At 44.5% G+C, this 26,249-nt stretch overlaps 1 protein-coding gene across 1 annotated transcript in view; it reads right to left on the bottom strand.

The window, feature by feature from the left end:
- The window catches only part of CACNA1G (calcium voltage-gated channel subunit alpha1 G), a 97,350-nt gene that overhangs the window by 9,493 nt on the left and 61,608 nt on the right, over positions 1 to 26,249 (bottom strand). Inside the window, exons 21-34 of the mRNA XM_062506560.1 lie at positions 25,548 to 25,674; positions 22,781 to 22,906; positions 22,081 to 22,170; positions 21,318 to 21,510; positions 18,797 to 18,847; positions 12,880 to 13,031; positions 10,418 to 10,527; positions 9,266 to 9,399; positions 8,017 to 8,087; positions 7,657 to 7,735; positions 7,458 to 7,579; positions 6,868 to 7,212; positions 4,477 to 4,617; positions 1,245 to 1,391 (exon numbers count right to left, since the gene is read on the bottom strand). Of these exons, the coding sequence (XP_062362544.1) occupies positions 1,245 to 1,391; positions 4,477 to 4,617; positions 6,868 to 7,212; positions 7,458 to 7,579; positions 7,657 to 7,735; positions 8,017 to 8,087; positions 9,266 to 9,399; positions 10,418 to 10,527; positions 12,880 to 13,031; positions 18,797 to 18,847; positions 21,318 to 21,510; positions 22,081 to 22,170; positions 22,781 to 22,906; positions 25,548 to 25,674 (1,888 nt within the window). The remainder of the gene's footprint in view (positions 1 to 1,244; positions 1,392 to 4,476; positions 4,618 to 6,867; positions 7,213 to 7,457; positions 7,580 to 7,656; positions 7,736 to 8,016; positions 8,088 to 9,265; positions 9,400 to 10,417; positions 10,528 to 12,879; positions 13,032 to 18,796; positions 18,848 to 21,317; positions 21,511 to 22,080; positions 22,171 to 22,780; positions 22,907 to 25,547; positions 25,675 to 26,249) is intronic.

Here is a 26,249-nt window from a genome sequence, read left to right as displayed (position 1 = left end):
TCCACATCCAAATGAAGTGTAAAAATATTGCATTTAGAAGAGATTTCAATGAAAGCTTGCAGTTCCCCAGGAGTTTGGCAACTGTTGTGACCAAATGCTTTTTTGGTATTGATAAAAATTCACAAAATCCTTTCTTCAACAGAGTTTTACTTTTTTTTGGAGGGGGGAGAAAAACCATCTTTCCTGGGTGTACCCTTGAGACTTTGCAATGCTGTCAAACAAGATTGAGTAATCTGATTCAAAACTAGGAGGGTTCCTCCTCTGTCCAACTCTCAATACTAATTTTGAAACAAAAAGCCTTGTACAAGAACTTAAATGGAGTTTACAAAATCTTTTGCACAAGATGCCATGAAGCATGATGGGAAATATTGTCACGGTTTAAGAGATGTTTCTCAAATAAGTGCTAATTAGGATGACAGTCAACTAATATGGCAGAAAATTTATGGACAACACAAACATCCAAAGGCAGGTACGTGAACAACAACAAAGAAAATAAGAATGATCTAAAAATGTTGGGAAAGGAGTTATGTCTGTTATACAGCAGAAAAGAAGCACTTGGCTGCTACACAGCTAAAAATGTCTAATGTTTCAAAGAGGAGATGGTTAAGGCAGGGCTCAAAATACTGGTCATGTCAGTTAAAAAGGCACTGAATAGTCAACATGTTTGTTTTCCAGCATGGTGACTGCTAGAAAGAATTTGCAAAACAAGTGTCATCTTGGTGAGATCCCCTTTTGTTATTTGTGAAAGAAACAATCTGACACCAATCATGCAAAAAGCCTTGTGGTGCCTGTGTTCATAATGACAAAAATCCACTCCAAACCCAAGTGTTGGGGCTGACCCTTCAGCAGAGGACATGGGTCATGGGCTCACAGGTGTCTCTTCACACAGCATCACTGATTTGTTTCAGATGGGGAGGAAATTTCAACCTCGATGATTTCCAAAGTTTTTTGGTTTTTTTGTTTTTTTTTTTTATTTTTTTACTACTTATTTTACTTGCAGAAAACACATAGTTTATACATAAGACACCAAAAGAAAAATTGAAAGAACCACTCGTTCCTCACAAGGAGCCAAGATCATGGACAAGAGTGACAAAACCCAGGACCTAATGGCATTAAGGACAGCATCCTGTTCAGGGAAGAGGTTGGTGCTGTTTGGGAAGGGGCTGGGACTGGAAATGCCATTAGACAGGTACAGAGTTGGGAGCAGTATTTCGAACCCTGTAAACATCAGACCACACAGCAACCAGTGTATGTACATTGATTTCCAGAGCATTAAGTAAGTGTGTGTTAATGTCATCAGGAAAAGAGTCATCCGTCAGAGCTAAGGACCAGGACTTTTCAGAGAGAATATCTGACGTCAGAGACAGAGCCTCCATCTCAGCTAGAGGGATCTAAAGGGAGAGATGATTAAACATAAGAAACCAGGACACAAATCTTTTGGAAAAGAAAATTTTAAAAAGAGAAAAAAAATAAAGTATCACAATCTAAATACTTCTAGACACTAAAGCGATATCCCTGCAGTGGGAAAAGCTACATCATACACATTGTTACCAGGGAGAGAACACTGAAGAAATTATATATAATGAAGAAATTAAAAAAGGAGTGGGACATTCGTACCTTAGTGCTTACCAAAGATCTGGGAGGAGGCTTAAAACCATACACTAATGCTAGCATTGTGTTTTGCTGTTCTCCTGTCTAAATGAAGAAGCAAAAGTAGCATTACTTTCATAACAGAGAGATTCATTCTCTTGGCTGTGATCAGATACAAGAAGCTTCATGATCTGATTTCTTTGAAGTTGTTTCCCCCCCCAGTAATAATGCTGGTTTCTAAGCTAAACTCATTGAGTCTGCAAAGATTCCCCAACAACAAAACTGTATTTTCAGGTGGTGTATGGAGTGTGCCTTTCCCTGTGCCCCAGGGAGGCTGCAGGTTCCACCCTCACCCTCAAGAGACAAATGGGACCATAATTCACTTCCTCACAGCTAAAAGGGCACATGGAGAAACTTAAAGCTTGATGTTGGTCAGCAAACACCTTCCTGATGCTTTCAGCTCATTTTGGCTGGCTGCAGAGCCTTCAGGGACACCAGTAACTGTCCTACTAAAACAGCCAGCTGTATTTTCCAGCCCCCCAATGCCCCTCAGCTGTCTCCTCTGGCACTGAGAAATCCTGACTTGGGAATCAGCTCTTCACAGCTGCACTCCTGCTTTCATGCATCTTGCAAAAATGGATCCCCACTGATCAAACAATCAATAAATGTCCTTATCAAATCATTGATGAAGCTTTCTCCCAGAGGTCTTTTTATAAGAAATGTGAAAATGTCTTTTCAGACTTTGGAGGAAAACGAGGGGGCAAAGGGACAGCAGGATCTCCCCCAGGGAAGCAGCTCTGCTGGCAGGCACTGTAAGAGGGGGTGTCTGCCCTGCAGCAGGCTCAGTTCTCCCCAGATCCCCTCCCTGGATGCAATGCTCATGGCACCAGGAATGACATTTCATCAGGTAACCTCCAAACCTGGCTCACACTCGCAGGGGCGAGTCCCAGGTGCTTCCTTTTCATTTCTCACGTTGCAATTCTTTTTGTCATCCTCTGTGCTTGAAAAGTCTTTCAGCAGCAATAAATCTTCCAAGACAAAACAGAGAGGCCCAGATCTCTTGCATTGAAGTTGTCAAAGGACTGGGTTTTCTCACTCTTGGAAATGGCAGCCACAGGATGGAACAAACCCAGCAATGAGTGAGCCTGGAGAGGCTCAAAATTCAGCTGAGATAAGTAAGAGGGTCAGGCTCCTCTCATCTAACCTTAGCTTTGATATCTCCTCTAGCACATTCATCTGCTGGCAATGGATGAGAGAGATGATTTGGAGCCCCTGATTTGGTATGAGCCTCCCCAAAAAGGCATCACTGCAAAGGCTGCCAGTCTGAGGACAGGAATCCCTGAGAGGGACCCAGCAAGCAGAGGCAGGAAAAAGCTGTGCAGGAGCGTGGTGGACACCAGCAGCTCCTGCCTGCTAGAGCTGCCCTGCTGGGAGCTGCTGATAATCAGGTTGCTTTCAGCAAGTCCCAGCACTGCTCGAAATTCCTGAGTTGCCTGAACATGACAAATAGTGTGAAAAGAAAAGCAAAAATGTAAACAAAACATCACCCCACCTCAGCCTTCCCAAACCCAAAATTGAGTTTGAAGCCGTCAAAACATTTTGTTGGAATCATCCAACTGATTTAGACCAGTTTTGATTATACAGACAGGAGGAAAAAAGCTTACATTTTAAAAGAAAAAAACATTGCAAACTGGAATGCTATATTTTTTCATTACAGAAATGTCAAAACAAACCTTTTTTTTTTCCTTTTTTTTTTGCTGCAGCAGCACTTTCTGGTGAAAAATGTCATGACAAAAATTTTTCAACCAGCTCTCACTGAGTTTCCTACTGACCCTCTGCCTTCCCTGCCAAAGCTACCGTGTCTATTCCTCTGGCAATTATTAGAGACAACCACTTCCTACAGCTTAATGGACTCTGGGATGCAATATGAAGCAATCAGAGGGAGACGTTATCCTGCTATATAAAGACCTGAGGTAGGATTTCATTTTACCTAAGCTTGTTCCTTTCCTCTAATGAACCATCAAAAGTTGGGTAATTTAGAGTGTCAGTGAGCTCATAAACAAGCACACTGATTTAACAAGAAAACTTCTGCTATTTTTAGCTAGAAGGGGGGGGGGGGGGGGATAGATCAAGAAATAAGGAATTTGCTCAATTCCAAGTGCAGCAAAAAATAGGCATGCTTGAATTATTATTATGGTCACTGCTGTGTTTTAGGGAAAATATTTGCTCTGAAGAATAATGCACTTTAAAAAGTAGGTATTTTATTCTAGGAAGTAAATGGACTAATTTTAAACAAGCACTGACTGCTCAAGAAAGCACTGGAGCACATGGTTACTTCTGTGCATCATTAAGGGCTGCCTCCCCTCCTAAATTCACTAGATCAGAGATGAGGATCTAGTTGACAGTCACCCATTTGCAAGAAGCCTCTTTAGGAAAACCCTTCAAAACCCTGGATTTTCATGCTGTACAAGCAGGCACAGAACACAGAGATCATTTGATGATCCCCAGCAGCTCAGTCTCTGCTCTGGGAAAACCTCACACTGTGCTGCAGGCTCTGCAGACATGCCCTGACATTGCTGGGGAGCCCTGCTTAGAAGCAGGAAGCCAAATATAAGAACCCCACTGAAGGATGGAGATGGAATTTTGTGCCTTTCCCCTCTCACACCCACGAACTGTAAATCCCAATGAAAAACTTGTTATTGTGTCGACAAGGGACCCTCCAAGTGTGTTTTCTTCCTCTTGCATTGATATACAATATCATCTCCTCCCACAGTAAAAGCCAAAGTGACTTATGTTTCCAAATCCCTGTGACTGCATTGCATAAATTAAAGGTCTCAGTCAAATTGAGTTTGGATGGAGACTTTGCATGAAATTAGGAATATTAACCTGGTTCTCAGAGTTGTAATATTCGGGAGCTGGGAGGGCATAATGATGGCACACAGAGCCTGACAGGTTGTCCATCAGCTTCAGCTCTCCTTCCAGAGATTCCTGGATCATCAGTGATATGGTATCAAACAAGTGCCTTTCCTAGGAAGGGTGGTGTATAGCATGCAGAGAGAGAGAGAGAGCAAGCCAAAAAGAGAGGAGGAAAAAGGCAAGGGACAGAGACAGAGAGAAAAAAAAGGACAGCATATCAAACCCAACAAACAAAGTGAGGAAAAAATAATGGGAGAGGGGAGGTAGAAATATTCAAGGAGAACAGCAGTAACAGAAACAATGGGACAGGAGAAAAGGAGAGAGAACAGTGCAGTAATATCACAGTGAGCAGAGACAGCTTTCCCAGACATTACGAGAGATGGGGCAGTGGCAGCTGCCCCAAGACCATGGCTGCTCCCACCCAGGGCCCTCCTTGGGGACAATCTCCCTCTCAGCAAACACAGCTGGTCATTCCTGGGGGCTGAGCAGCATCTTCCCATCGCTGCTGTCAACTTCAACAAGACACTACTTGCTGCAAGGCTTCTATGCACATGGTCCAGGCTTTTGAGCTGCAGGACCTAATATTTGACACCTAAATCCATATCCGGAGGGCTCAGAAATTAAAATAACCTGGAGAGAAGCTGAGTGTCCTGTCCGTGGAAGCTGCAGCTGAGCAGGATGGACATATGTCAGGTCACTAATTCATGTGCCAGACATGGGCTGAGGTTCCCCCAGTGTTCTGGCCAGTGTCAAACCAGGTGGCCACAGCACCGGGGTTGTACAGAGCAGGGTCTAGCTTTTGCAGGCAGCAGGGGAGTGATTTCAGGGTGCACCTTTCATGTAGGGAATGCCCAATGCATACAATGAGATGAGGACTGGTGCTACAGTCAAACAGTACACAGTGCAAAATTCCCAGGAAAGAGGCAAGCAAAAGAGCATGCTGTCCTTGCAGGGCCGTGTCCTGGGAATTGTATTCCTCTGCTATCAAGCTCAAGCATCACGCTTCTCCTGAAGATTTTGTCTGGGAAAATAAATAGTCAGAATAAGATCTCCTGGAGGTTTTTGAGGCTTCTGTTTGAGGGAAAGAGCAAGAATCACACTCCGAAGGTTATGGCTGGAATAAACCTTTTCCCAGGCCACCTCCAGAGAGGGCAGGTTGAGGGTATCATTGTGACTGATTTGTCTAGCAGTTTTGCAATTTCTCTTTTTTGCCATTTTCAGTCCTGGTGCAGGACAACAGGGCTGAGGACAGTTTGCCATTACTCTGCTCAACACATACAGCCACGCCACTTGGGATGTGTTGTTTCTTCCTAGAGGACATAGTAAATCTGGATTTCCCCCTGGTGCCCTGAACTCCTTTTTTCTGAGCCAAAGAGCAGCTTTGAACTCCATCTCAGACATCAGAGATTCTAATACCACCAGAAATTTCCAGTAGCTTAGGAACTGAAGCAAAGCTTAAGCAGGGATTTACTCTCTTTCACCCTTGGACTAAAGATCATAAATGAGTTTTTCATGCATTACAATACACATTGGTCCACCCCAAGCTGAGGCCAAGATATGCTGTTGTGAAATCATGATGTAATAAAAGTTAATGAGGTCTGCATAGAGTTTAGCCCAATTTGCAATCAGCTAAGACTAAAAAAGGCTGCACTGTATTTCTTGAGGAATTTCAGTTCAGTGACCTCCTAAAGAACTTGTCTGTGGTTTGACCTCACCTCTCATTCCTCAAACTGAATCTTCATCCAAAAACTGTGCTTTAGGGAGATGTGGTGCAGCTCGTAGCAGCTCCCACATTACAGCCATGCTCCTGCTGGTGGGACTTCTGCCACCAGGTCTGGTGGGCTCAGGTTTGAGTTTCCCCTGGATTATTCTATTGTTAAAAGAATCTTTTCTTACAAGCTTGACTGTGAGGATGGATTTTAAATTGAGGTTACATAAAACAAATTTAATACTGAAGCAAAGATTAGCCACGTTTTATTCCTCTTTTATGTAGCGGTTCATGGTATGTATTAGAAAAGCAAACACATTATGCTCATGATTTTGTTATCACAAAGGACCAGTCAAAACTCTAAATTAGAGTAAATTTGGAGCTAGCTCTGAACTCTGTGGCTTGAGCTGACCTCCAGAGTAAACTGCAAAACTCTGTCCCTCTGAACAGAAGCATCAGGGTGGTCTGGAGACCTGCCTGGGCTCTCTTCCCTGCAGCACTGGCTCCCAAACCACGCAAGGGTCAGCAGCCAACAGCAGGGAATACAAGCCCAGAACATCTGGTACACACCTCTTCCATTACCAACTCATGCAAGTCTTCCCCCAACAAAAATGCAGGTCAAGCCCTCTTCACCCACCAGCAGAGATTCTCACCATATGATAAGCTAGTGAGAGCTGAGAATCCACCTTAATTTGCACGGGATTGGTAAATCCATGGGGGCTCTCGGGTCTCTCTCCACTGGTGGTGCCTGTCCACGCAAAGATGTCAGAGGGGCTGTGCTGCCCGGGGCTGATGGTCTTCATCTCCATCTCCAGTTCTGCTTCAAGCTCTGCCTCCTCCTTTGCCTCCTTGTTGCTCTCCTCCAAGTGCTTCATGAGCACGGCGATCACCACATTGACCAGGACAAACTGGGCTGTCAGCACGAAGGAGACGAAGTAGATGGGGGAAATGACGGTGTTGTAACAGGTGGACTCCTGGTCACAGTCACGCAGCGTGTCCTGGAAACAGCAGGGGAACGATCACAGACTCAACCAGGCTGGAAAAGAACTTGGAGATCGTCAAGTCCAACCTATCACCAACTTATCAAATAAACCATGGCACTAAGAGATGGAGGGACGTGAAAAGATGGCAGCATGAATTGCAGCCTGCAATGGGTTCTCCTTTCATGAAGAAAACTGAGAAGATTTGGCAAATTTCTTGTCTAGAACAGCAATACACTTGCTGATAAAAGCTGAACGCTTACCTTCATGATCCCATTCCAGTTGTCTCCTGTGGAAACTCGGAAGAGGGTCAGGAAGGCCATCCCAAAGTTCCTGAACGTGGCATGCCGTCCCAGCCCCTCGCAGGGGTGTGTGTCATCACACTCTGTGAGACCAAGCACAGCCATGAGAACCCCACTCCCACACCATTCCCACCCTTCCCACTGGCACGGGAAGACTCACCAAGGTCTCCAAACAGCTCCACTCCAAGAGCTGCAAATATGAAAAACAACAACATGAAGAGAAGGCCCAGATTCCCCACCTGAAAAGAGAAAAAGAAACAGGGGGGAAAAAACACACAAAAAAAAGAACATTCATTGATATTTTTTTTTTGTTCCAGACCTGTTTCTTGCTGTATTCTTTAATCCAAAACTTAAATTGCTTCAGGGCAAAAATGACCTCAATGTGAGGACTGTATCTCAGTGCTTCGGGAGGGAAATGTGATTCTCTAATGACAGCAAAGATAAAATGATTAGCATTCCTCTGCAATAGGACACAAGCTGCGGGCCAGAGGAGCTCTGGTTTGATATGGCAGTGGGTTACCTGAGGCAGTGCTTGCATCACGGTGTCCAGGAGGGCCCTCATCCCTACAGCCATCTTCAGCAACTTCAGCACTGTGGAAAACACATTTGCAGTATGGTAACGGCAGCATTAGCAGAGAGGCACAAACTCAGTCCCTCTCCCAGGAGCCACAGATTAGAGGAAGAGAAATGTGAAATCTTGTCAAGTGCTCCCCATTAGCTGTTACAGTCCTTGGCCTTTTTTCATCGTTCCTGTTGCCTGGATACTATCAAAATCCCGTGAATAGAAGCATCACCTACCCCAGACTTGGAGAAAGCGTTATCACTCTGCCTGGCTCTTCCTTCCCCACTTTATCTGTGTTGGACTCATCTCCTTCCCCTGGTTGCCATGAGCAGTTCCTTTCCCAGCCCTGGGGCTACTTTCCCACTTCCATTGGCTACCCACTTTCATACATGATTCACTGAGGAATGATTCATCTCTTCCAGAAGGTTGCATTTCCAATTGGAAGCTGCATATATTTTTAATTCTGAAAAGGATCCAATGCACAGAAAGCCCACTTTTTCCCCCTCTTGAGACACAGCAGCATTTAATTTCTCTTTCAGCTCCTTCTCTGCTTAGATGAGGGCTGCAATCAAAACAATTATTCCTCAGAGCACAATACCCTTCAGGAGGGCCTGGAAGTACTTCATTAAGGGCCTGAGCACTCACATTTTACATCTTGTTCTACATCTTCATCATTTGGCCCTGACACCTCCCTGTTTTGAAAAATCAGGTCTTCAAAATGTTTGCTCCCTGACTTGGGAACGTGTCTGAGGGGACAGATGGATACCGAGTGACAAGGCATGCTTTGTCACCAAGTGGTGTGATGTAAAGCCTCACAGGAATTCAGATTTATTAGATGGTTATCTTTTAAAGCCAATGTACTCGAGCCTGTGTTCTCTAATCCCTGCTAGAGATGGCTTTAGTTTGACTGGAGCAATTTTCCCAGGTACATCTCTGAAAGTTACTGCCACAGCTACTTCTCCTTAATTTCAAAGCTCTCAGCCTTCAAGTCCTCTTAAGGCAGAAACACATGGTCAGTTGGCTCAGCTTTTTGGCTCCTTGCAAGTATTTTCCCCCATTGTTCTTTTATTTGTTTACAGCCTGTTGATGCCAGAACTATGTACATCATGATGGGGATGTGCCCCAGGACTGTTTCCCAATGCTTAACTCTCTCCTGGTGCCAACCATGTACCTCAAACAAGATTCAATTCTGCTTTATCCCTCTCACCTCGGGCGATCCTGAGTACCCTCATGATCCGGATAATCGTGGGGTTAATTGGTAGTGAAGCATTCACCTCGATCTCTTCCAAAGTGATGCCCATGATAGACAGCAGCACAATTGCCAGATCTAATTGGTTCCATCTGGAGACAACACAAAGTGAAGTTTAACATCTACTAAGAAGCTGGCAATGGGAGGAAGCTTGTTTCACATGAATTCCGGTCATTTCAATGGTTTGAGCACTCGAATCTGCAGTATTTTTCTGAGGGTATTATACAAAAGCAGTGATGTTATGAAATCATTATAACTAATGCATCCCATTAGAAAACCAGCCAATTCCAAAGATATCCTTGACTGAGGGGAAAGAGGAACAAAAGCTGGGCACTTCTCTACCCAAAGGCTCCAAACCTCAGGAGAGACACTGTGTTGTCTGTCTAGCTACTTCTAGACATGACACTCGTGGACCTCAGTGTGAGATCTGCCCCAGAGAGAACAGGGCAGTCCTTGGAAAAAGGTTATGTTGGGTAAAGGAAAGACCCCAAGGATTTGTACCAGGCTGGAGAGAGTGGTAATTCCAGCAGGGACACACAAAATGTGGGGACAGGGATGGAACCATCCACTGGATGCTGAAGGGCTCATGTGAAGGCCTGCTTGATGCCCTGATCTTGGTATTAACACTGAAGAAAGCAAAACCAGGAGAAAGATCCACCAAGGACATAAAATCTGTGTTTGTGAGGTAAGAGAGTGAAAATCTAGGTAAAAACACGGCGTCATCCACTGCCCCTCAGCAGCATAAAAGAGAGGTCCCTTCTGTCTTTCATATTCACTCAGGGCTAGATTCTTTCTCTTGACATAAATTTTGTCACTTCAGCAGGTTCTCTTGATTATATGGACATGCAACAGGCATGAGAAGAGGCTGCATGGTGGAGATGTGCTTCATCTGCTCCCAATGGTGCAATCCTGCTCCTTGGCCTGCACGATCCATCCTCCAGCTTACATCCCATCTCTCCACCTACCCAGCCTTCAACCAGTCACACCAAAAAGCCTTCATACATATCAGACTCACAGCATGGGCCAGCATGGGAATTCAGGACATGGAATGTGGGCAGCTCTCCACAGAGCCTGCTGCTGACCCCGTGGTCACAATGGATCTCCTGTTACCTGTCTTGGAAGAAGCGACGGAACCCGAAGGCAATAAGCTTGAAAACAGATTCCAGGACAAAGATAACGGTGAAGATGTAATTGCAAATCTTCAGGGCTTCGTCGAGAACCTGGTTGGTGAACACAGGACTGGGGTTAGAAGTTAGCTTGGCAGAGGGGCTTTGCAGAAATTCCAAACGTGACACTTGTGTCATCACTTACCCATTATAGTTAAAAGACTTCAACCACAGGCTCTCTCTGATAAAAAAACGTCCCAGGGAAAACTCCCAGGGATTCACGGAGTGCACTTGCTGCCTGGTGATAAAACCCCAGGAGGGGCTGACACAGGCCCAAGTCACAACTCACCCCCTAGCCACAGCACAGCCCCAGCTGGGATCGCTGGGGTGCACAGAAAGAGCTGCTGCATTTGCTGGTCTCAGCAGCACAAGACCTCTTGTGCCTTTGTCAGAGAGCTGAATTTCATTCCACTTGTTCGTTTGTGCAAGTGCTGGCCAAATGGCTCCTTGGTGACAGCCTGCCATTACTCCTCACCTTGAGCTTTTGGCAAAGTGCGCGACAGAGGGATGACATGCCAGGAGAAGAAAGTGCCTTGCATTTTCCTCTGCCCCCCTTCCCTCTGCAGAAGTCAGTCTGGTCTTTAATCCAAGTGCATCTTGGCTGGGACCACTCTTGCACAGTCAGGAATTAAGCTACATCAGAAGTGATGTCATCCCCAAAAGCCTCACTCATGAAGGAACAGCGTGGTAGCAGCACCCTTCATGGCCTCTTAAGTAATGTGCATTAAATTTCTCCCTGCTGGCAAATAGGATGGTAATAACAATGTCCAGGGCAGCGTTAGGGAAAAGGGGGAGATGTGCCCCCAGACCAAACCCAACATTTACTGATCCCTGAGTGGGAGAAATCATAGCAAAAGGAGTTTAAGTCATGCACTCTGCCTTTGTGCTACAGTTTAGCTTCAAGCATCCATGGACAAAAATCACCTCATCTGACCAAGAAGAGTAAGCCCAGCTGCTGAAGGAAGCCCTAGCTCTGAGCAAGCCTCCCTGCCATACTGCAGGGCACTTGGGCTCTGCAGCAAATGAGCACATTTAACTGGCAGAAGCTCTTTACTCAAACCACCTCTCTGCACATTGCAGCATTCCCTCCTCTCCAGGAGCCGCAGCATCTCCATCTGGGGTATATCCAGATGGGCTGTTTGGGATATACCAGGATGCCTTGGGGTATATGCAGCATCTCATCCCCAGGGCATCCTGGTATATCCCAAAAGCAACCCCTTTCAGCACCTAGAAATCACTAGTTTGGAAATAAACTTCTTAGGTACAGTTAGCCTTCAAATATCTTCAGGATCCCAGCCATCCACCACCCAGACCAGAGGGATTTCCAGGCTCCAATTCAGCAGGACTCAAGCATGTGTATGACTCTGACCATGCTGTCATCCCAGCAAAACCCAGGCTTGGACTTACTACCCAGACACTGCATACCAGAGGCTTAGAAACAAAACGTTATTTTTGTAAAGAAAATGAAAAACAAAAGCCTGACCAACATTTTTATAATACAAGAGAAAATGTAGCTGCAAAGTGACTGCAGTAAGACACGTGCTCTAGAGTGACTCCAGCCCAGGCTCCTTTGCCAACAACCTTTGTCATCATCAAATGACTGAACCATGCAATGAGCCTTCTAGGGTATTTAAAGGTGACCTGGACAGAAAAAAATAAATTGAGCTTGTTCCCTTTCACTTTTAGCTTATGATAGACTGGAGAATATTTCCCCTTGCCCCTGTTGTTTGCATGTTTTGGGGGATTTTAATATTAAGTATTCAAGTCTTGTCTAATTTTAAAGAGTATTTCCTCCTATTGTGTGCTATTTTTATTCATTCTGAAAGTCCCTAATAAAAGTAAGTACAAGTTATGTGGCAAAGGCAGCTCTTTCCATTTCATTCTTGTGCACAAAAGACTTGACATCTCAGGACAGGCTGTTTTTATTTTCACAGTATGACAAAGACCAGGAACTTAAGCACACTAATATATTAAAATGCATTTTAAAGACCAGCATGGAATCCAATTCCTGTGAAAAGTAGGTCCTATGGGACACTGGGGATTTAGAAGAAACTTTGCAAAAAGAAAAAACCCTTTCCCAAATTCTTCTATTTTTTTTGGGGGGGGGGTGAGGGGGGAGTGATGGGAGAGGGTGGGTGTGAAACCTAAGTGAAATGGAAGATATCAATGGCGATCTAATCTAACAAAACAAGCAGACCCACTCCCAGTCTCACTTTCAAAGCAGTCCGTTTGCACTTAACTAGAAGGGAGAGGTGCAACGGGATCCATGTACCCAAAGCCCTGGATTGAGCCAGCTGCAGGATAGCAACACTCCACTGGCAGTGGTGGATGTCTGCCAGCAAACCTGGCCTTAACCCTGCACGTCCCAGCACAGCTCTGCCTGTCCCCCTCCAAGCCCTCCAGTACCTTTGGCTGCTGGTAGTGCTCCATGGCCATGGTGATGACGTTGAGGCCGATGACGCCGGTGATGAACAGGTCCAGGTAGTGGCTGGTGCACATCTGGTGAATCAGGAGGCGGAACCGGGAGTAATCCGAGTAGTAGGGCTTACACTGAGCTTCTGCAGCAGGGAGGAGAGCGAGAGGCAAATCAAGGCATTTCTCTGTGTCTTTCTCAAGTCAATGCACCCTCGCTCTCCAACTCCAGGGATATTAGATTCTAGACCAATCACAGCAACATGCTGTCTTTTTTATTTCCTTTTTTCCTTACTGGCGTGTTACCATTTTGAATACGCGGCAGGGTTCCCGTCATCTTACATCCGTTAAATATCTTCAGTGGGACATGCTCTATACTCAGCCTTGTGGCATCAGGGATGAGGTGAGCTAGGAATAGTGTGCTGTTAAAAATAACTTTTCTCTGTAGGGAAATTTAAGTTAGATTTAAATTAAAACAACGATTTTTGTTTCTGCTGATCTTAAAAGTCCCCAAAGCACCTGAAAACCCAATTAACGGTCAGATGCTGGGGACAGACTTTATTAACAATTGCCTAAAAACACAGGCCATTGAGTTTGTGGTGGTCTTTGGAAGAGAAAGAGTGTAAACATTTTATGCCCTTTGCAATAAACTGTAGAGAGAACAGAATTCAACACTTTGGCTGTCAGAAAAATCATCCATAAAAATATCAAGGAAAACTGACCAATGAGCTTTAGTGATCAGGAAATACCAATCCTCCATTTAGACAAGATTATCACAGCCCAGATTTCACTGTCCAACTCAGCCCTGTGTTCAGCTCCCTCAGGGATGACACATGGGCTTTAGACCCCAAATGTTCCTAGATACAAACTCATTTACTCACCTAATCTCTAATGAGGAAATGCCAAGGCTGAGTATATAATTCAGTACAATTTTCAAGGAGGCATTATAATGCAGATTGAAGTGGAAAGGGCTGTCTTGAAGATGTCAGAGTATAACATTACCCTCATAATTAGATGATCAACTGGTTATGAAAATTATTGAGCTGTAAGAATTGCAGGGTTGATATTTAGTGCTCCAGACCAAACGTACAGTTTGACACATCAGTCCAAGAAAAAACCTGGGCAAGAATGATGCCAGGTTTGGGTTGCCCTAGGGGAAAACTAATTCTAGAAGATTGTATTTTGCCTGGAAATAGAGTTCACTTTGTCAACGATTGCAATGACATTGCAATCAAATCCATAGATTTAATGGTTTCATGGGCTCCCTGTTTCATAGCAGGATCCTGAAAAATCACCTTTGTTTTTTTTTTCCATAGCGACAGACCTTTCCCTTCCAGCCCAGGGACCAAAGGGAAAAAAAAACTCAGCAGATTTATTCTGTAGGGGTTTGGAAGGCCCAAAGTTCTGTTTCAGTGTCATCAAATGAAAGGCAGTATTAATATTCACTTTCTGATCTGCAGTGGGCTTTAGGTGATCTGCATCTGAGTGCTAAAACACAGTATTGATGGAAAGGTCTATAAAATTAATTTTCATGCTGATTCTATTGAGTGCTTATGAAAAAAAGCAGACTAGTAGTTGCTGACTCACTCATAAGACTTTGTCAGATATCTCAGAATCTGCATAAATCTCCATAAAGTCAAGATATCTTGATCACATTATGCTAAATTATGAGTAGCAAATTAACTAAAATGTTTGAATACAATTAGGTTAGGAATAGGACCTATTTTTATGAACCAACTTATCATCTTAGAAAGAAACACTGTCGTAATTGGATCACTTACTTCTACATTTATGCATAATTCACATTCAAAAAGAAAAATGTCAACGTTTCTACCTTTTCCTGCAATGGATTTACTTATGAACAATTATCCTGGAATTCAATTTTTTTTCCCAGCTTTTACTGACAGGTCATTCCAAATCCTACAGAATAGCACCAATGCTGTTAGAACAGAGAGAGGATTTAGAGAGAGTTTGTAAATGTTCCCTTTGCAGGGCTCCTGCACCTGGATTAGCCAGTGCATGACCTTATAAGCAGGGTTGCTAATTGCTCAGATATTTGCAAAGGCTTTTCCCCTCTGCACCCCCCTCTCCCAAATCTCCTCTTCACCTTTCCCAGCACCCAGGTTTCCACAGCCAACCCTCTCTGGATGCTGCTCTCACAGATGCCCTTGCAGCCTTTGAAAATTCCCAGCGATAAATGTTCCATCCTTCCCCATTCACTTTTTAAAGAGGGGATTTGGTAACCCATGCTTACAAATCATGTCACCACTCACTTCCCTGGTGTCCCCATGCCAGCCATGCATCTTGGTGCCATTCGGATGCTCCCATGGGATGACCCCACACACAGGCTAACGTGCTGCCTGAGGGCTAGGGATAAATCCCAGCTGTGTCTAGGTGGGCAGGGAACTTTCTGAACAGATAAACCAGCTTTTACACCATTGTGAAAATACCACTCCTTTAACAGAGTTTTGCAGAGAATTTGAGGATAGATCCGGTATAATTCCTCCTGTGCAAAGCCCATGCCCCCTATGACACAGTGCCATTTGTAATTATTGCAATAAAGAGCTTAACAATACCAACATCTTGGGAAATACAGACATCTGTTAAATTCCAGGTGGTGAACTTCACAACTAACACAACACCACATTACTGTACTGTTACAATACACTGTGTCAAGAACAAGAGCTTTGGGTTAGTCTTGGTTATTACTGGAGAGGTTAATGTGGCTTCCAGGCACATATGGTGTTAAAGAAAGGAGGAGGAGAGCAAACCAACCAAGAGGAATTTGCAGAATGAGAAAATATGAGAAAATACAGCAAAAGCCCTCTACGATATATTAGGCTGGTAAACAGGGTGTAAATCAAGCTGCTTCACCAGGGCTGGGGGCCAAGACAGAGGGAGAAGTGGGTCAAATCTGGAGATCATTACACAGGATTAACTTGGCTCAGTGGATCCTGAGAAATCTCCTCCTAACCCAGGTAGGAAGGGGATGCTGCAGCCAGCTGGGAGGTGGTCTGAGCAAGTGCCACCTGCCCCTTCATCCTGGGTGATGCTGGTCCAAGGGGACTGACTCTGCTGGCAGGGAAGCAGTGCCTGGACCAGGGTGCACTTGGCTTTAGCTCATCATTTCTATGGGCTCTCAACTCAGGTTGTATCCCAAGCTTGAGTACTCAACTCTTGGCATCAAGCTGTAGGATTACAACTGATCCCCTTGACAAGGGCTGGGAATTCACCACCATTCTCTCCTGTTTGGTTGGAAAGGAAATGACCATTACCGTTGCAGGATAAATATTTGCCACTCCTAATCCCTGTCTAACTTTTCCCAGGCCAGGTGCCCTTGGGGTTCAATGATCCCAGACTAGGTTTGGAGCACTAAACCCTGTACTGCATTTGTCTGATGGCTGTGGGATGTCACCTGTGAAACAACACCGGTGCCCAGCAGAGCAGCACTGGGGCACCTCTGTTTTTGCTGGGCAGTGCCACTCCCAGCTCTCAGAGCCTCCCAGGTCTTGGCCAGTCTCTGCCAGCACAGCAGGGAGTGGGACTGGGGCCACTTTCATCCCATTAACTGCATTTTCTTGGGGGGAGTCAAGCTGGGCATGCAGCTCCAAAGTATCTCCGAGGAGCATCTGCCTCTGAATATAGCCCTGTCAAGAGAGAAATTGCCACTTTCCCTGAGGTGACTTCGAGCTGGAGGTGCGTGGGAACAGGAAATTGGAATTCACAAGAGTGGGACAATTCCATTACTGTCTCCTTCAGCTTCTTCCTTCTCCTATAATAAGGGAATTAACTCCTTTGCAGGTTTGAGTATCTGGAGGACAGCAGCAAACCAGTGAGCAACGAGCCCATGATGCAGCTGGATTTACAAAATGTATCAAGAATATGATTAGGTTAAAAAGTAGTTTGCACTGAAGGAACTTGTTTTATTTAAACACAGAGTTTTACTTGGCTTTTATTGTACTAAATGGATTTATTAAAATAAAAAAAAGGGGAAATGGAAAATGATAAATTATTTCCACTGCGAAGATTCCAGTTGTGATAGAATGTAGACTTGGAGGAAAAAAAAAAGGAAAAAATAAAATTATAAAATATTGCACTAAGCACCAGGCAGCAGCACACACACACACACAATTCCATCTTGTCTTCACAGAAAGAGAAAAGAAGCCCTCTGAAAGTCCAGAGATGTGGGCAAGCTTTGGGACACAGCTCCAGATTCCTCACTGAACCACAGGAGGTTCATCTACTGCACCCAGGGACTGATTCCCTAAATTCCCAACAGTCAGGTTCAGAAATAAAACCTTTCTATTTCCTCATGGTGGTGCCTGAAGAGCAGCACGGCACATTCACTACCACTGGATCCAAAGAAAAGACAACAAAAGGAAACACAAAGCACAGACCTGACAATTGTACACGTTTTAAGGGCAAACACTAAGAGACTTTCTGAGCCTGCACGGGGTAACGGAGGGTTTGGAATGAGTTCAGTGCCTTGAAAATAATATGAGATAACCTTGATGCAACTCTGTAGGACCGGGAGAGGAGTCACAATCAAGCAAAAAGAAGAAAAAATAATCAGATCACCAAACCCAGTGAGAGCCCCTCCCCTGCGCTGCCCCCATTTCACAGGAGAGGCCAGGAGACCCAGCAAGAGCAGCAAGAAAGACAGAAAAGAAATATAAATATCAGGAATGGCACTGGGAACGAGATTCAGGATTTATTAAAGCATGTTGTGATAATTTCCAACAAGGCCTTAGAAACACAAGGTAGAACCTCTGTCTCCTTGAGTTATCTCTTCAGTGAAAGCCAATTTTTATTTAATCAAAGCTCTCTGCAATCTAAGAGAGATGGATGGAGCCCTGCTCCCATCTCAAGCAGTGGAAGGTGAGAGTTTTAATGGCACAATTTTTGTGGTGTATTATTTTTGTCGAAAATTACAGCTATATTTGTTTCTATGTTAGTGCCTCTTTAAATATTCAGGCTAATATTCTTAAGTTATGAATTAAACAAAATGCTTGCCAGATCAAAGCTTCTCCTAAAAATAAAAATCAAGGGATGGATTTGCAGCCCTGAGCATCATCCTGAGAAAGGGGGCTGGGAAAGGGAGGTGTGAGCAAGGTGTGGATAAAAAGGGACAGCTCGGACCCCATTAGTTTTGAGTCCAGCTGGTCCATCTCCACCAGGACCTGGAAAGGCTTTGACGTGGTATCTTTCATTATTTCTTCTAATTTACAAGATGCTTCATGGATTGAGCAACTCTTAATCAACACACAGAATTTACACACTGGGCAGCACAGTGTCTAAATCCCATGCCCACAATGGGGGTTGGTGTGGAGCTGAGCTCCCTGTTGAAGCACTGAGGCTCTGCCCTATACTGAATTTTACCCTGCTGAAAAAAAATACTACCTGGAGCATAGTATTTGTGGAGCAATAAGCAAGGGCTGAAGAAATAATGAAATATCCTCCCTAAGCATTCCAAAGACACACACTGCAAATTATTCAGACTCCCAAGCTGGTGGTTGGAAAGCTAAAGTCAACAGTAGAGGACCCATTTCACAGTCCAGTCATTATTCTCCTCAGGAAAAAAAAAAAACCAACTAAAAGAACCAAAAAAAAAAAAAAAGAAAAGAAAAAACAGGCCATGAAAAGTTCTGACAGTGTCATAACGAAAACCAGAAGGAAAAAAAAACCAACTGCATAACGTAAAATGACCGAGGAATAAATTAAGGGTTTGCAAGTGTCAGTGCTGAGGCAGGCCTGCAGACCTGCAGCTCAGGATGAGATGCGTGTGCCATGAAGGAAGCGAACGAGCTGCGCACCACACACATGGTTTAGTGGGATGCCTCAGCCGCGGTGGCCAGCGTTAGTGACACAGCACTGCCATTCAGAGGGACGAGACGTGCCGGCTTCCCAGTACCTTGCACTGCACTGGCTGAGCTCTCCATTAATACATCATCCAGCATTAGATCTAAAAGAACGAAACGGCATTAATCACCCGGCACGACACACAGCAAGACTCCCCAGCCCCTTCGGAGGTTCCTATGGCTCTCGGGCTCTCCGCTGCCTCTAGCAGGAGTGTCTCCTTGTGGGATCCTTGTGCCTCGTGGAGGGTGGGCTCGGGCATAGGTGAAAAAAGGAAGGGCTCTTGTGCTTCTCCCACGGGCACAGGCGGAAGCCCAAGACATCCCCAAGAACCCCCTCGGTCGACGATGAAGAAGACAGTGCTGAAGGACGATCTGGGACACTTCCTGCTGGGACAGCAATACCTCACAGTGACCACTCCTGCACCTGTCCACATCCCAGATCTCACACATTACCCTGGTTTTCAAACACCTGATTGGACACATGCACTGGAAGAGTCTACAACCAAAAATGACCGTGCCACCAGTCAGATGTCAATGTCTGTCTGCGTCTGTCGTCCCTAAGCTGGTTTGGGCATCTGAGGTCACTGAGGAAGCCCAGCTGAAAGGAACCCCCGTGCAGTTGCTGGCACAATTCCAGCCCTAGTCCTGGTTTCATCTGCAAGTTCCCACTGTGCAGAACAAAGTTAAGCAATGGCATCTGTTGCCTCCGAGGGCAAAGCTGGACACGGTCAATTAAAACCAATGTTTCGCTGAGCACAGATTGGGAAAATGGTTCTGAAGTGATTTGGAGGACTTCATACTTTGCTCTTGAAAGGTTTTTGTGGCAATTGAATACTCAGCAATATTTGATCCTCAGTAAAATAGCTGTTTATTGCCTCTTTAATTAGGCATTTCATAGCACTGAATGAGTAACTGTATCTCCAAGGATGGTTTGTGATTCCTTCATGCTGGGAAATTGCCCAGACTTACATCTTTTCTTCATCTAGTTCCTCTAGCATTATAAATAAAGTAATTAATAATAACTAAACATCTATTTTTCTTCTACAGAAATGTCTGCATTCCAAAACTGCAACTTTAAATAGCGATTATTCTATTCAGCCTTTAAAATCCTCTTCTAACTCATCAGCCTGAAACTGTGCTTGGGAACTTGAACTGAGCAAAAGAGCTTTCTAGGCATTTTCTTGAGGAGGAAAAAGAAAACCCAAAAAGCCCAGCCATAAAAAACCCTCTTTTCATCTGTATCCCACTTAACTGAGAACAGTCTAACGTGTCCTCCAGTGCTCTTGAGGGAAGCCTCCTACTTGATACTGGCCAGTGAGGGAACCAGGCTCTCAGTATAAACCCAGGTTTGATGGTCAGGGGCTGGTGTGGCACATCCTAGTGGTTATAAAACCTGTGAAGCTCATGGGACTGAAAGATGTCACCAAAGGAAATGGTTGGGTAAGTGCTGAACTGAGAGAGGCCGAGGCAGCGCTGCGGTAACACGGTTCCATGATTAATCCTGTAACAGCTATTAAACAGCTCTGAGGCTATTAAAAATAAAACAGACTTGGTATCACCAGCTTTGGGAACAAGCACGTGATCAGATAGCCTCTTAAACAGTGCTGAAGTGTGTCAAAGATAGAGAAGTGAAAGGGGACAGGGAGAGAGCAGGAGATGGACTGACCAGGGAGAGAAAATGCGAGGCCATGGACAGGAAGGGCAGCGGAGAAAGTTCAGTCAGAAGAGAGAGCATGCAAGAAGAAGAGCACCTCCAACCTGGCTAACTTATTTCTGACTTATTCAACTACATTAAAATGAAAAGAGACTAAGAGACAAATGTCATGTTGGAAATTTTTGGCAGAGTGGGGTCTTTCCTCGTTTCGCCTGTAGATCCTCCTCAAGCCAGGGCTGCACGCTTGCACATCTAGTTGGGAGTTGGGTTCAATTTGCACCAGCACTGTTTTGTCTAGTTAGTTACTCTCCTTGTCTGGTTGTTTTTTTCTTCTTCTAATCTGTATTTCTCAAGCAAATGCATTGATATGTTTCTCTATGGAGTTTTAAAGCATTACTAGAATGAGATGGCTCAAGTATTTTATTACATTCTTGAATAGCAGTGATGCCACCCTGCCAGTAAATAAACCTGCCTGTTAAATGGGACAGGTAACATCACTGTGGCGTTACAAGACTGTAATAAACCAGTGAATCCAGTTACCAGCAGTAGTGCTCATGACTGAGATTTATGATGCCATCTAGCACTACTGATCTTTGCAGTTGCCACTATTTGTGTGACACTGAGCTCTGCTATCCAAGAAGCTCCAAGCCTGATTATTATTATTTTTTTAATTTAAATAAACCCCAATGGAAAGGTCATTGCAAATCATGCAGCCATTAAAAAGGCTTCCTTGGCTCCTTGTTCAGCCTAAAATCACACTATTTCCTTCATGCAAATTTTATAGCTGGACATGCTTTTGGAAGAAGAATTATCACCAGACACGAGGCAGGGAGGGGAGGGAGGAGGGGATTGTGTGGAAGGTCAAGCAGGACTCAGAAAGATGTGGAAAGACTACCGACCAGCCATCTGTTTCTCCTTACTCCTTCTCTTTTTCTCCAGCCGGCGGAGCCTCTTCTCCTCCCGCCTCTTGGCTTCTTCCTCCTCCTGGTGCTGCCGACACTTGTGGAAATTCTCCACCACCACCCCCACAAACATGTTGAGGACGAAGAAGGCCACAATCAGCAAAAAGGAAATGAAGTAGAGGAGCATCCAGGGATTGTAGTTCATGACTGGCTGCAAAGTGGAGGAAGGCAAATTTCAACTGAACCTCAAAAAGAAAAATGGGAACAAATTGATACAGCTGTGCCATCCACAGAACTCACAGCCCTTTCAGGCAGCTCAGGCTGCTCTGTTCTTCCTGAAAATTAGAGCTTTCTGAGACATTTTAACTGAATGCTCCTAAAATGTGTGTTGAGGACAGAAGCATCACCTCCCTTCTGCGAAAAGCACAACAGCATCCTTTGCAGCTACTGTAAGTCCCTCACTGCAAGCCTCTAGTGACCCAAAGCACTTCTTTTCTCCTGAAATGGTCAAACTGCTTAGGAAATCAAACCATCCTTTGATAGGTGCACTTATACCATGAGTTACACCAGTCATGCTGCAAAATCTGTAGGGAAAGTGTTGAGTACAAATCCAGACTTTTTACTGAACTCATCACATCCCACAACTTGGATTAAACACCACCCTGGATCCTAATCCCATAACTCCCCTCTTACTGTAGAAGACCACAGTATTTTGCAAAACAAGAGCTGAAATGTGTGACCTTTGACAAGTCATTTGTTACAGCTCTGCTGCAGCCTGTACCTGCTGGTCGACTCCCACAGCATCCAAGCCATCGTACATGATATCCACCCACCCGTCCTTGGAGGCCAGGACAAAGAGAGACATCAGGGCCTAGAAATGCATGGAAAAAAAGGCACAGATGCACTAAAACTTTTTTTTTACTTGTAATATCTTACTCCTCTTTGCCCTTTCCTGCCTGAGGAATGTCATTACCTGTCTGATAATGGGACACTTTGATGACCAAGATTTCTCTTGGCAGCAAAACTTATCAATGCCAATGCCTGGCTCAGCAATGAGTAGTAATTCGGAAACCACAGTGCTGAAGACAAAAGCAGCTTCATTTCCACCCTCTGGGTCTCTACTGCTCCCAACTAATTAGTTCTTACCACACTGCTAAAAAAAGGCTGCGTTGCAGAGCTGGCTGAAAATGTCCGGCTCTATTAGACAAGCCCTTCTGCAAGATATATTTGGTTTGTTATGTAGCAGCGAAGCAATTAAGTGCTCCACAAAGCCACATGCACTTGTTTTGTTCCAAAAAAAGGTGTATGCCTGCTTGGAAACACTGCCTTTGGGATTTACAGAGACAGAATGCTGTGTATGTGAACTGAATATTTACTGTGGCTGGCAGTGCCCTGTAAGAAAATCCCATGGGATAATAAGCCACAGGTTTTAAGTCAAGGAGGTAAAGGAGCAAAGAAGCAGATTACCGTTCTATTAATACCTGGCCGAGATTATCAAAATTATACTTGTGCCGGACCCATTTGTAGCTTGCTTCTGTACAATCCGATTTATTTGTGATGTTTCTGGTGTCCTCCCCCTGGCAGACGAAAAATTTGCCTTTGAAAAGCTGCAAAACACGCAAAGAAGAGAGGAAGTGTCAGGGTTCAGTCCACAGGATTTCTATGCAGGTGATGGGCATTTCTGCACAGCCCCTGCCAGCCAGAGCTGCTGAGGGAACTGACCTCATTCATGCAGGATATTAAGAGTGAGCAGCCTGTATAATACACACCTAATGAGCAAATGCATGATTTCACATCCTTTAGGACACCCACCTCATGCATTTAGCTGTCTGGTTCAGTGATCTGAGACTCACCTAAAGGCCTTTGCTCCTGAGCTCTTAGCTCAAATGTAGCCCCAACCAAGAGCCCAGACCAGCTAATGCCTTCTTACCACATGTGGAACAATCCTGGTGACTCTCAGCCCAGTTAACAACAAATGAAGTGTAACGGGGGCCTTCTGTCAGCAGAGAAAAGGTGGCAGCAAAGAGGCTCAGTGATGGACTAATCTCTGCTCACAGAGGTCACAAGGGGACACTTCAGAGGGGATGCTCGCGTTGAATCAAGACTGCTGTCAGTCCTGCTCTGCTCTCCTGATCCTGGGTGCTGTGCCCCAGCTGTCATAAAGCTCTGCAGTCTGCAGGATCACTGAAAATATTCCCTGTGCACAGCTTAAGGAGCCAAGCCCAGCCGGTGCTGGGTACCTGATCCTGAGTTTATTTTCTTTGCTTTAAGCCTGGGGAGATGCAATTCCTGGAGAGTCCAGTCCTGATTTATATCTGCATGGGGAACAGGAGCCTCCAAGTACTTAATTCTACACCTGGTGCTTCCCATGCATGGAACAGAAAGTGGCAGGGGATGATTACTTCAGACAGGGTGATTGATGCTAGCAGGATGGATGGTATCAAAGCCCAGGAGACAGCCAACAAATCTACTTTTATTTGCTGACAGAAGCTATTGACATTACTGTTGGGAAGAGGAGGGGGGAGAATGGCAACCTGCTCTCCAGGCTCCTTAAAACACCACCTGGGTATACTGAGAAGAGACACTGATGGGGTTTGATCTGTTGTTCTAGACAAATAACAGTAGAAATAACACTGAACAAGATAAACCCACACACTACTCTATGGGTTTCCTTCAGAAATCAACAGCAGCAAGATGGTCTCTGGGCATGCAAAATTAATCACTGCTCAACGCAATCATAGAATTTTTGGATGCAAGAAGTATTCCCTTATCTTTCCATGGAGAAACACTATCTGTGGTAAGGCAGACTGGGGAGATACGATCTTCACAGAGAAAAGTTTTAATTAATCAGGAAGGTAAATAACTGGTTTTAGTATATTGTCTGTAAATACATCTTCTCCAGGAGCTGGACTGTAATGCCACTCAGGTGGGAGCAGTAACAGTGCTCCTGGCAGGGTTTGGAAATACAAATCCTAATTTGCAAAAACACTTCTCCCTGTCACTACTTCACAGATTGGCACTTCTGAAAAGACCCAGTGTTTCCTACTGGACTGGCTTTATCCACCTTTTCCTTGTATTTTATTTATGGCTATTCACACATGGGCACCCCTACAACCAAAAGAGTTTTGCTAAGAGGATATGCTGTTAGAAACTTCGATGTCTGTATTTTAATAGCATTAAAAACCTCTAGCTTGATCCCCAGCTTATATCTAAATGGAAAAACTAACTGTAACTTTGAGAGACTGTCTTTTTCTAGAAAATAGCTCTGGCCTCATCTTACACCTAATTAGACATCAATATTAACTGAGAATTTTGCATCTTGAATACAGGATCAGTCTTGCTTGTATCACTGAATCACATCAATAGTCATGACAATTTAATGTAAAGCTGCAAGTCACCAGGGAAAGCATCACAATTAGCAGGGATGAAATTCAAAGAGCATACTGCAAGTTTTGTGGTCTGACATAAATTTTCTCATGTCTGAGCGTTAGATTGTTTTATGGGATATGCTTAGTTTTATGAATCTGTTTAATATAATGGATGGATGCTGTTCTGCTGTAATGCTAAACCAATCTAGCTGCTGAGGTGGTTATGGATGGCATGATTTTCTTCCCTGTTTATTTTCAATGCTGTATTTATTATTTAAGCAGTATGTTAGTGTAAAATATTATATAAGACACCTTTCCAAAACAAAGCCAAATAGAGTTGCTTTCCAAAAGACGGCTGTGACACATCAGATAAACTTCAGAAAGAAGTAAGTGTTATGTCAGAATATTTATATGAAGCTATCTCTTCTTCCCAGGTAATGAGAAACCAATTGCATTGGAAACTGCCACTTTTCCCCTGGGTTCCTGCACTCCTGGGACTGAGGATACTGCCAGAAGAGCTGGCAGGAATCAGACTCAGAAATCTGTTTCTGCAAGCTTTCAGTTACATGAACTGACAGAATCTGAATTAATCTCCAGTTCAAAGTCTCTCCAGAGTTTACAAGCCAGTGATTTCAGCTTCGAGTTTCTATTTCCCCATCAGTTTGTAACTAGAAAAATTGTGGAGGGGAGATCATAGAATCACAGTAGGGGTTTGATTGAGAGGCAGCTGTAAGGTCACCTAGTCCTAGACACCCCATCCTGACATCAGTTTGAGTTCAGAAAGGCTGGCACTGTGCCATGCTTACAGATACCCTGACCTGGGGCAATCTGGGGCTTGTTACACTTTCAGGTTAAGTACTGAGGCTTACAAAGGACTCACCTGAACTCCCAAGATCCCGAAGATTATGAAAAAGGCACAGCAGATGACCACAATGTTCCCAATGGGTTTCAAGGATGACATGAGAGTCTCCACCACCAACTTCAGACCTTGGGCTCGACTAATGACTCTGTAGGGGCAAGTAATTACAAAAGCTGTTAGTCCTGCACCTGCCCAGTTTTGCCTCCTATCAAAATAGAAGATATTAAGAACATAGCATTAGAAATTTTTTTAGAATGAAAAGTTACTCAAAAATCATGATGGAAAAAGCACTTCTGTAAGAATGACCTGTAAGGTTATGGAGGTCTTGGGGGGAAGGGTCTCTGCCTAATACATGCAGCTTTGGATAAATAAAGAGGAGGAGGAGGAGGAGCAGAAAACATATGAGGAGCCAGGCCAGAAAATTCCACTGTTTTGCTTGGGCCATCCACAGGCACAGACTTTCATGCCTGTAGCCTGTCTAGGACTACAAGGAGAGAGCCTCCCACTGTCCCTTCCTATTTAGGCAGGACACCTGCTTTTCCTGTCTCAGTCCATTAAATGAAGCTGCCACTCTTACACATCTGCCTGCACATCTGTACCAATTACAGAGTCACAGAATGGTTTGGGCTGGAAGGGACCTTTAAAGGTCATCTAATCCAACCCCCTGCAATGAGCAAGGACACCTCCTGCTAGATCAGGTTGCTCAGAGCCCCTGACATTTCT

Source organism: Cinclus cinclus, chromosome 20 (assembly GCF_963662255.1).
Source record: "Cinclus cinclus chromosome 20, bCinCin1.1, whole genome shotgun sequence".
NCBI lineage: Eukaryota > Metazoa > Chordata > Aves > Passeriformes > Cinclidae > Cinclus > Cinclus cinclus.
Note: the sequence above shows the minus strand (reverse complement) of the source record. Positions and strands in the feature narration are given on the sequence as shown.